This window comes from Oncorhynchus nerka, linkage group LG10, assembly GCF_034236695.1.
Source record: "Oncorhynchus nerka isolate Pitt River linkage group LG10, Oner_Uvic_2.0, whole genome shotgun sequence".
Lineage (NCBI taxonomy): Eukaryota > Metazoa > Chordata > Actinopteri > Salmoniformes > Salmonidae > Oncorhynchus > Oncorhynchus nerka.
The window spans coordinates 42,528,328-42,538,439 of record NC_088405.1 but is presented as its reverse complement, the minus strand read 5'-3'; the positions used below and the strand labels follow the sequence as shown (position 1 = coordinate 42,538,439).

Below are 10,112 nucleotides of genomic sequence, written 5' to 3'. Positions count from 1 at the left end.
CATTGACTGATCAATAAGTGAAGCTTGTGCCAGAATGAAACTGAAACCAGTAGGATTAGATGGCTCAATGACTTGAATTGATGTGTAAAGCTTTAGAACATGACAATAACAGAAAATCCCATTGCCTAGTATCCTACTGTTCAATCCAGACATGTTTTTAAATTGAACCTTTATTTAGGAAAGTCAGTTAAGAACAAATTCTCATTTTCAATGACAACCTACCAGGGGAACAGTGGGTTGACTGCCTTGTTCTGGGGCAGAACGGCAGATTTTTACCTTGTCAGCTCGGGGATTCGATTCAGCAACCTTTCCGTTACTGGCCCAACGCTGTCACCACTAGGCTACCAGCCGCTCCAGGTGAATGTGCTCTGAAAATGAAGTCTTTGTTTACTTTTCTTTGCTCCATTTTGACAGGCTGAGTTCCCCATTTGAATGGCCTATTATCAAAATGTTTATTTTCCGATCAGTTCTGAAAACTGTCCTGCAGTGTTTCATTTTCAGCCACACAGATACATGTTTTGGGTATTTATGAATGAGTGCAACATACGTGTGTTATTCAATCAGAGTTACAACTTCAACATGGTCTCGTGTTTGTGTATGTTTGCTATTTTGGAATAAACTATTTGATTGGGTTGTATTTTGCCAGGCTATTTCTGATTTACGCTAACTGGTCGTTGTCTTGCCAAGGCAACAATGTAGTGTTTCTAACAGCAGAAACAGTCAGGTACCCAGGCTAACTACAGTAGTTGTGTCATTGGGTGCGTTCCAGATAACCATATTATGTGCAAGCTTGCAAAGTTTTACAAGATCATTATAACATGGTGATGTGGTAAAGATTGTAAAGATCTGATATTCTACGCAGGCCTTAGGATTTGTCGATCTGGAATGTGCCCAGTACCTGTGTCACTGTGAGAAGTGACCCTTTTCTGTTTTGTGAATAGTTTGTCATCCTCACCATATGGCATGGCTCCCACAGGTCGTTGTGTTTGATAGGTCCTTGACGTCACCAACTCACTCCGAGTTACAAAAACATTGTTACCCTTTGTTTAAACTAGCCTGGTACCAGATCTGTTCGTGCCATAGGAGTTGGCAAGATAACAGACCAGTCACAGAAATGGAGGAAATACTACATTTACATTCAAGACACATGACCCACTGCTCCCGTAACTTGGGATGTCAACCTCAACATGGCCATAGCCCAGCAATGACCAAATCTCTTTACAGCTCCACACAGCCTTGTGTGTGAACCAGTACAGTTGGTTAAACGTTGGGGTTCTCCTTTCGGGTTAACTATGAGAAGAATGACCATACCATGTCTGCTGAGCGGCACCACTCCTTATTGTCACTGCTATGGAACCGTGTGTGTGTGTGTGTGTGTGTGCGTCTATGGAGAAGGGAGAGAATGGTGGGAGGGAAGGGAGGTGCACAGAGGACAAGGGTGGCGGAGGCACCCACTCATTGTCTTGCGTCAGATTTGAGTCTGCACTCTCAAGTCGAGGAGCCCTTGGAGTGATGCCAACAGCCTGAAGACAATGGGGACTCTTATTTCTTTGTTAGAAAATCCTGCTGTGGGGAGAGAGGAGGACTGAGGGTGAGAGAGAGCAAGGCTGCTCCAAGAGGCTAGAACACACTGCAGATGTGTCATTTGGGTTCAAATTCCACCCCTGATATCTATGATTCCATCCCCTTCTCCTCCCCCACCTCCCTCTCTCCCCATAGTGATGCTGAGAGGCTGTGTTCCCTGATTCAGGTGGATCTGTGCTGTAAAACTACACGCATCGATTGATTTGTTCCATTTTTAGACTGCATCCTGTAAACAATAGTCTAATGCAGAACTCGTTTCTGTTGGCCGTTGATGCTATCCTATCAGAAACATGCTATAGTACAAAATACTATAACAGTGACACATTTGAGAAAGAATTAGCTGACACACAGACATCTCTGTCAGTAGCAAATCTTTAATTACAGTAATTTGCACAATGCTAAAATATATATATATATATATATATATATAAAACAGACCTAATAAAGTGCTTCGTAACATACAAACATCCTACTCATTATTTGGCACACCATTTTATCATAGCGGAATCACATATTTCAGTCAGTATAATTAATTTAAAAAAACTTTTTTTAAAGACAAAAAAACTACTCAAATGATCATAAACATTATATTGAATACCTACCCTATTTGATTTCATATATACTTTATCATTATATCAAATATATCATTATTCAGGTGGTACTAGCAGGGTTTGTCCCATTTCCCATAACGAAATCCTTTCAAAAAAAAAAATGCCAGTGATGTTCTTTATGGTACATCCAAACCAAAATATTGGTTGAAAACATACAATATACATACAGTCAATCCATTAGATATCATGAACCACATGTGGGAAATGTTGAGGTTATGTAGATTGCATTTTATCCTGCAACACTGTGTGTGTGTGTGTGTGTGTGTGTGTGTGTGTACTGCAGACATTGAGAATGTGGCCTTTAATTCCTGACACACAGCATGGAAACATGAGGTGCATGTGTGGTGCATATGCTGTCTACAGAAAACAGTTCCTCTGTCCATCACTGAGGGAGAGATCGCTCCTGCGTTTCAGTCCATCACTGAGGGAGAGATCGCTCCTGCGTTTCAGTCCATCACTGAGGGAGAGATCGCTCCTGCGTTTCAGTCCATCACTGAGGGAGAGATCGCTCCTGCGTTTCAGTCCATCACTGAGGGAGAGATCGCTCCTGCGTTTCAGTCCATCACTGAGGGAGAGTAGCACTTCCTTATTGAAATACACCATGCGACTGGCTTTAGTCCTGTTCAGCATGTTCCATGTAGTAGTTTTAGGTAGGGGTGCCAGAGTCCTGGTAGTGACAATCATTTGATTTTCAATGAAGGTTTATTTTAATTTGATTTATTTAACCTTTATTTAACTAGGCAAGTCCGTTAAGAACAAAGATCTTATTTAGGCGACAGAGTTCTGTTTGAAATGTTCCATGATCCTCTTGTCAGGGAGTTGTGACAGTCATGGTTATAGTCCCTGAGAGCAGTAACAGTCCTGGCCAATCCTCTTTCCCTCAGCTCAGTAGGGTTGGACTTTGGCTCGGGGGATGATGCTCATGGCTATGTGGTTGCTGTGGGGAGAAAGATGAAACAAGAACAAAAAAAAAGAGTTTGTATCTTGGTTCCATACCACCTTTACTGCAACAACGTTTCAATCAATCATGGTGTCCTGGGCCCGAGTCACACAGTAGTAGTGCTGACAAAGGATCAGTTCAGCCTTTTATGTCGTATTGAATAAGAAGATAAGATGATATGGGGGCCCACCGAGTACCTAAGTACAATCATCGGATGCATGCGTGTAAATATCTTAGCTACTCACTCGTAGTTATCACTGTGCTTCATCCTCCTGTAGAACTTGGCCAGTTTGATGGAGAAGACGATGCTGGGGACCAGGAAGATCATACACCAGCCCAGGCTGAACCAGAATGCATTCTGGACAAACAGACACACGTAGGTTAATAAACCATGTTGGATTAGCACAGTGAATCCTTTTCTCTCTCTCTCTCTGTGTGTGTAATAGTTTCCTCACCAGAGATTGCACCATGTTTGAGCAGACTATAACCTCAGCTGAGTCCATAGCTTCAGCCACTGGGCCACAGAGACCAACCTGCTGAGTGATCTACAGAACACACACACACAGAAGTGTCAATCAATCAAATGTATTTTATATACCCAGCCTGAAACCCAGGCCTGTTTTAACAGAAGATGATCAACCACACATTCTTACACGTAGGGTTGAGGCTAAACCTCAAATTAAACCAAACACACGGTAGAGTAATTTAGTGATACAGTAATAATAGTACACTAAGTGAACACACCGTGAAATTAGCCCAGTCAGCATACGCCGTGAAGTACCCCATCTGACAGTCTAGGAACCCCCTACTCTCCTGAGAGAGAGAGAGAGCAAGCGAGAGAGAGAGGAGAGTGAGAGAGAGAGACAGATGTAAATTCGACACACTCAGAAGTCATGAGAATCAGTGGAGCTTTGCAGCAGAGAATCAGGTGGACTTCCCTGTAACTATGTGAAGTGGGCCTTGTGAGCTAAGATGTGAGCAATGGCTGTGGTGCTACAGGCTAAGTCAGACAGAGAGCTGTGCTTGTCACACTCATCGGAACTCATCTCTCCCTCTTCACTATACAGAATGTGGCATTATGACGTCGTTTTCTGGTTGTAAAGTATTTTTTCCGTGACGGGATGCGCTTGTGTGTGGCTACTCACGGCCTTGACAATCTGTGAAGTGTTAGTGTTGAGGAAGTCTTGAGCTGTTCCCACTTCCCTCAACACATCTCCGACTGTGCGCTAAAGGAGAGAGGGAGAGAGAAAGAGAGAGGGATGAGCGCGCATTGCACAGCTACATGGTGACGTGGTCTAACGAAAGAACACGCGCTGCTCATGCTTTCTGAACATCCTGCAGTATACTCACATCGATGTGCGACGCTATGACACCGAGGGCATCTATGGTGGAGTTCAAATGAGTCTGAAACACAAAAGACCGACCGATACTATATCCACACGTACACACAACGTGACTCTGCTCTGAATAATGACCTCCGAAGAGCTGATGAAAACACGTCACAGATAGTTCAGATAGCTGTACATTTCATACGGCCACGCGCACGGGACATTTAGCTGACGTTGTCCAGAGCAGAAGCCGACAGCGCCAGGCTGGTCGGACGTACCAGTTGTGGGATGATGGCAGTGTTAATGTAGAACTGGATCTCTCTCAGGTCTGTAGCCTCCCGGGTCAGCTCTAATTTAACACCAGTCTGGAGGGAGACGTGGGACATGCTTCACATTACGGTCTTTCTACAAATGTACAGTCCAACATTGAGGAGCACATTATACGACGACGACTGAGTGGGTTTTACTACTCACTTGAGCAGCAGCCAGTTGGTCTAGCCTGTCTGCTGTTTCACTCAGATCAATGCTGGAAATATTGTTGATCTAAAAACAGACGTCGAAACCGTTACGGTATGTCATATGATCTGATGTATACTCAAATTCGATGCAAACTACGAGACCAAAGGTCACACCGGATGCGCACACACACGCACACACTTTGTACCTGCTGTGTGACAGAGCCGAAGTCGACATCATGGGCCTTGTCAGAGAAGCTGTGTAGCTGATTGCGTATGTCGCGGGTGAGCAGGGTGACGGTCGACAGTTTGATCTCATTCCTGTCAAAGTGCTGCTGAATCTCTTCTGTGTACTGGGAGGGGAGAGGTAAACGCATGATTAGAAGGACTAGAGGAAAAATTGTCCTAGGAGAGCAGATGGTTTAATATATGGACTTTACACCAATTTGGAAGTGGAAACATAAGATGATTCATTTGGGAATGAAATCCCCATGTAAAGTGATTCCCAGTGATCATCAATAGACAGTATATGGTGATAGAAAAAGTTAAAACCATGTGATCGAGTAGAAACAGTAGGAACCATACGTGACAGAGTAGAAACAGTAGGAACCCTTACGTGACAGAGTAGAATCAGAAGGAACCCTACGTGACAGAGTAGAAACAGTAGGAACCCTACCTGACAGAGTAGAAACAGTAGGAACCCTACGTGACAGAGTAGAAACAGTAGGAACCCAACGTGACAGAGTAGAAACTGTAGGAACCCTACGTGACAGAGTAGAATCAGTAGGAACCCTACGTGACAGAGTAGAAACAGTAGGAACCATACGTGACAGAATAGAAACAGTAGGAACCATACGTGACAGAGTAGAAACAGTAGGAACCCAACGTGACAGAGTAGAAACAGTAGAAACCATACGTGACAGAGTAGAAACAGTAGGAACCATACGTGACAGAGTAGAAACAGTAGGAACCATACGTGACAGAATAGAAACAGTAGGAACCATACGTGACAGAGTAGAAACAGTAGGAACCCAACGTGACAGAGTAGAAACAGTAGAAACCATACGTGACAGAGTAGAAACCATATATGACGGAGTAGAAACAATAGAAATCGTAGTGTGACAGTCGTACTTTGGACACGTTGAGCAAAGCATTGAGGTCTATGAGATCATACAGATGGAGTGTTGTCCATAGAGGCCTGTTCTTTTCACAATCACTACAAACACACAACAATACATCATTACATAGCACAATAGCAGAACAAAAACAACATTACATTTAGAGTGACTTATAGTAACCAGAAAGCAGATCTTTCATTTGTATAACCCTTTATAATGTTTCTACATACTTGTATACTTCAGTGAGTGTCAGGTTGCTCTTCAGGCCCAGTCTCTTTCCTAAATTGAAGCCATGTATCAGGCCTGGAGTGTCAGCAAACTGGGGAGGGGGGAGACACACAATCAATCAGTGAGTCAATGAATCCATTGTGTGTGTGAGGATGTATGAGTGTGAGTAGGCGTGTGAGTGTGTTTGTGTACCTGTAGTAGCTGTCCACTGCGCCAGGGCTGGCAGATGAGTGTGTAGACATTTCCTCCCAGTATAAACAGTACTAACACCACCAGCATGAAGAGCCAGGAAAACAGGAAACTTAGCCCTGCACCCCTACACACACAAATACGTTGAGATCACTCTTTCACTAGATTACTTTTGTTAAGGGCACGGGCGTCACTTATGCCTATGCTCGCTCACACACACACACACACACAGTGACAGTACATACGCCATGAGGAAGGTTCCTCCACAGTCTGCGGTGCTGGATCGTTCTGTTGGCTCGTCCTTTGGGCTTAGTCCAACCGGGCCCAAAAACAGACCCAGGAGGTTACACACTACAACCAGGAGAACTGCACAGCTCAGGATAATACACACACCCCACCTAGAGAGACAAAAACAGAGGATCTTTACCTTATCTGTTCAGTCCTGTTAGGTCAGTGTGTGGGGTGTAAGTGTGTTGATTACCTGATCATCTCTACCCTCTCTGACTGTTGTGAGTACATGCCGATGTATCTCTGAGCCTCTCCCAGTGTGTCTGAGATGTTTCTGAGGGCAGAGACAGGGATGTTTCCCTTCACCTCAGAGATTTGTCTCTTGATGTCTTCAAGCTGCTGCTTCACATCTGAGGGAGAAGGATGAATATACCTCTAGACACTGATCCAAGGTCAGTTTTAAAGGTATTTAGGTAAGGTTAAAGCATAAGATGTGGCTATAAGGCTAGTAGACATAATCTTGATAGTGTGGGTGTGCATAATAACCTATACAGGGTCGAAGTTTAACTGAATCTAATTGATTTATAAAGCTATATTTACATCAGCGGATTCCACAAAGTGCTTATACAGAAACCCAGCCTAAAACCCAGAGCAGCAAGCAATGCAGATTGTGGCGTACAGCAGGTCTGCCACCAGGGGGAGACTCGTCGAGGTCTTGTGACAGACGGAGTACACATCACAAGGCGATGGCTCCCTCTGCTGGACGTGCCAGGTCTCGACGGGCTCTCTGGCCAGGACTAATTGGGGCTGGTGAGTAATCAAGGGCTGATTTCCCATAAAGCTGCCAGAAGGGCAGCACACAGGAGAGAGACTGGGGGAAGAAAGGACTCCTGTGTAGTTGGGGACAGTTCGAGACGTAACAGGAGGGAGTTCTTTTTTTTTTTTATCCCCACGGGACACAGCAAGACCCGGAGCCCAGAAGACGGTATCCCAGCGAGGGTCTCATGGGGGAGACCTGTTCTTTTCTTTTGAACTATTATTTTAATAAACACCTTTGAAACTGAGCTAATCCTACTCTGTCCGTGTCTGTCCTGTGTAAACGTTTTGACCCAACCACCTGGCCTGCCACAAGATGTAGAAGCACGGTGGCTCTGAAAATCTCCCTAGAAAGGCAGGAATCTAGGAAAAAACCTAGAGGAACCAGGCTCTGGGGGGTGGCCAGTTCTCTTCTGGCTGTGCCGGGTGGAGATTATAAGAGTACATGGCCATTAAGGCCATATTGTTCTTCAAGATGTTCAAACGTTCATAGATGACCAGCAGGGTCAAATAATAATCAGAGTAGTTGCGGTGTCTTAGTCCTATAACAGTTAGTAGTGACATTGAAGGTAATATACTCACTCTGTACCACGTCCTTGGTGTCGTTGGTCACTTTTTGGGGAATACTGGCAAAGAAGTCTTCTCCCTGACACACACACAGTCAGAACCATCCTCAGTAACACTCCAAGGAGTTTCCCAGCATAAATTATGCATGGAAGTCAATGGAGGACTTGCATGAAAAATGTATCAAGCATGGATCTCAAATTCCCCCTCAGAACAGGACCATGCATACTACTGTATCATGTCAGTAACACTTCACTAATCCATGGCAACTGTGTGTAAACCTCAGTGCATTGTGTATTTCTCCTCCCCCCCCCACACAAACACAAACACTCAAATGAAATTGTATTTGTCACATGCACCGAATGTGAAATGTGACCTTAACATGAAATGCTTATGTTTACAAGCCCTTAACCAACAAAGCAGTTAAGAAAATAATGTCTTGAAAATGTTTACTAAATAAACTACAGTAAAAAATAAAATTATAATAATTATAAAATAACAATACTGAGGCTATATACAGGTGGTACTGGTACCGAGTCAATGTTCGGGGGTACATGTTAGTCGAGGTAATTTGTACAAGTAGGTAGGGGTAAAGTGACTATGCATAGATAAACAGCGAGTACCAGCAGTGTAAAAGCAAAGGGGGGGGGGGTCAATGGGGTCAATTCAAATAGTCCGGGTGTCCGTTTGATTAATTGTTCAGTAGTCATATGGCTTGGGGGTAGAAGCTGTTAAGGAGCCTTTTGGACTTAGACTTGGCGCTCCGAAGTAGAAAGAACAGTCTATGACTTGGGTGACTGGAATCTTTGAAAAAGGTCCTGGATGGCAATAAGCTTGGCCCTGTGATGTACTGGGCCGTACGCCACTGTAGCGCCTTATGGTCAGATGCCGAGCAGATGCCATACCAGGTGGTGATGCAACCGGTCAGGATGCTCTCGATGGTGTAGCTGTATAACTTTTTGAGGATCTGGGGACCCAGGCCAAATATTGGACTGTTAGTTGATCCATCGGCCAGTTTCTTGGACCACTATACCCATTTTGCCAATTGGACTTGGACCCCTCTGCTACTTGGAACCCTAGTAATCCACGACAGGTCTATCGACGTCACCGCTTGTGGAGGCAAAAACAGACTCTCCCCCATCGTGACGTCCCTTTAAGGCCCTTCTGCCTGCCCCAGTCTGCTAACTGCTAGCTTGCTAGCCCCGGCCTGCTAACTCCTAGTTTGCTAGCCCCGGCCTGCTAACTCCTAGCTTGCTAGCCCCGGCCTGCTAACTCCTAGCTTGCTAGCCCCGGCCTGCTAACTGTCTGAATCGCCGTGTCCCCAGCCAGCCCAACCACTTACTGGACCCATACGATCACTTGGCTACGCATGCCTCTCCCTAATATCAATATGCCTTGTCCATTGCTGTCGTGGTTAGTGATTACTGTCTTATTTCACTGTAGAGCCTCTAGCCCTGCTCAATATGCCTTAACCAACCATGTTGTTCCACCTCCTACATATGCGATGACATCACCTGGTTTAAACATCTCTAGAAACTATATCTCTCTCATCAGTACTCAATGCCTAGGTTTAACTCCAATGTACTCTCTTCCTACCATACCTTTGTCTGTACGTTATGCCTTGAATCTATGCTATCTTGCCCAGAAACCTGCTCCTTTTACTCTCTGTTCCGAACGTGCTAGACGGCTAGTTCTTATAGCCTTTAGCCGAACCCTTATCCTACTTCTCCTCTGTTGATGTAGAGGTTCATCCAGGACCTGCAGTGCACAACATGCCTACCACTTTGAAGATGCAAAATAGTTTTTTATTGTGAAACAAACAAGAAATAAGACCAAAAAAAAACAGAACTTGAGCGTGCATAACTATTCACCCCCCCAAAAGTCGATACTTTGTAGAGCCACCTTTTGCAGCAATTACAGCTGCATGTCTCTTAAGGTATGTCTCTATAAGCTTGGCACATCCATCCACTGGGAGTTTTGCCAATTCTTCAAGGCAGAACTGCTCCAGCTCCTACAAGTTGGATGGGTTCCGCTGGTGTACAGCAATCTTT

The 10,112-nt window shown here is 44.6% G+C and overlaps 1 protein-coding gene across 1 annotated transcript in view; it reads right to left on the bottom strand.

Moving 5' to 3' along the window:
- Nucleotides 1-1,938: 1,938 nt before the first annotated feature.
- LOC115135342 (prominin-1-A-like) overlaps nt 1,939-10,112 on the bottom strand; it is a 35,109-nt gene continuing 26,935 nt past the window's right edge. The window contains exons 10-24 of the mRNA XM_029669954.2: nt 8,080-8,143; nt 6,935-7,091; nt 6,699-6,851; nt 6,457-6,580; nt 6,267-6,355; nt 6,050-6,134; nt 5,128-5,271; nt 4,938-5,006; nt 4,742-4,828; nt 4,486-4,539; nt 4,281-4,361; nt 3,880-3,948; nt 3,591-3,680; nt 3,381-3,493; nt 1,939-3,132 (exon numbers count right to left, since the gene is read on the bottom strand). Coding sequence (XP_029525814.1) covers nt 3,081-3,132; nt 3,381-3,493; nt 3,591-3,680; nt 3,880-3,948; nt 4,281-4,361; nt 4,486-4,539; nt 4,742-4,828; nt 4,938-5,006; nt 5,128-5,271; nt 6,050-6,134; nt 6,267-6,355; nt 6,457-6,580; nt 6,699-6,851; nt 6,935-7,091; nt 8,080-8,143 — 1,431 coding nt within the window. The 3' untranslated portion in view covers nt 1,939-3,080. The remainder of the gene's footprint in view (nt 3,133-3,380; nt 3,494-3,590; nt 3,681-3,879; nt 3,949-4,280; nt 4,362-4,485; nt 4,540-4,741; nt 4,829-4,937; nt 5,007-5,127; nt 5,272-6,049; nt 6,135-6,266; nt 6,356-6,456; nt 6,581-6,698; nt 6,852-6,934; nt 7,092-8,079; nt 8,144-10,112) is intronic.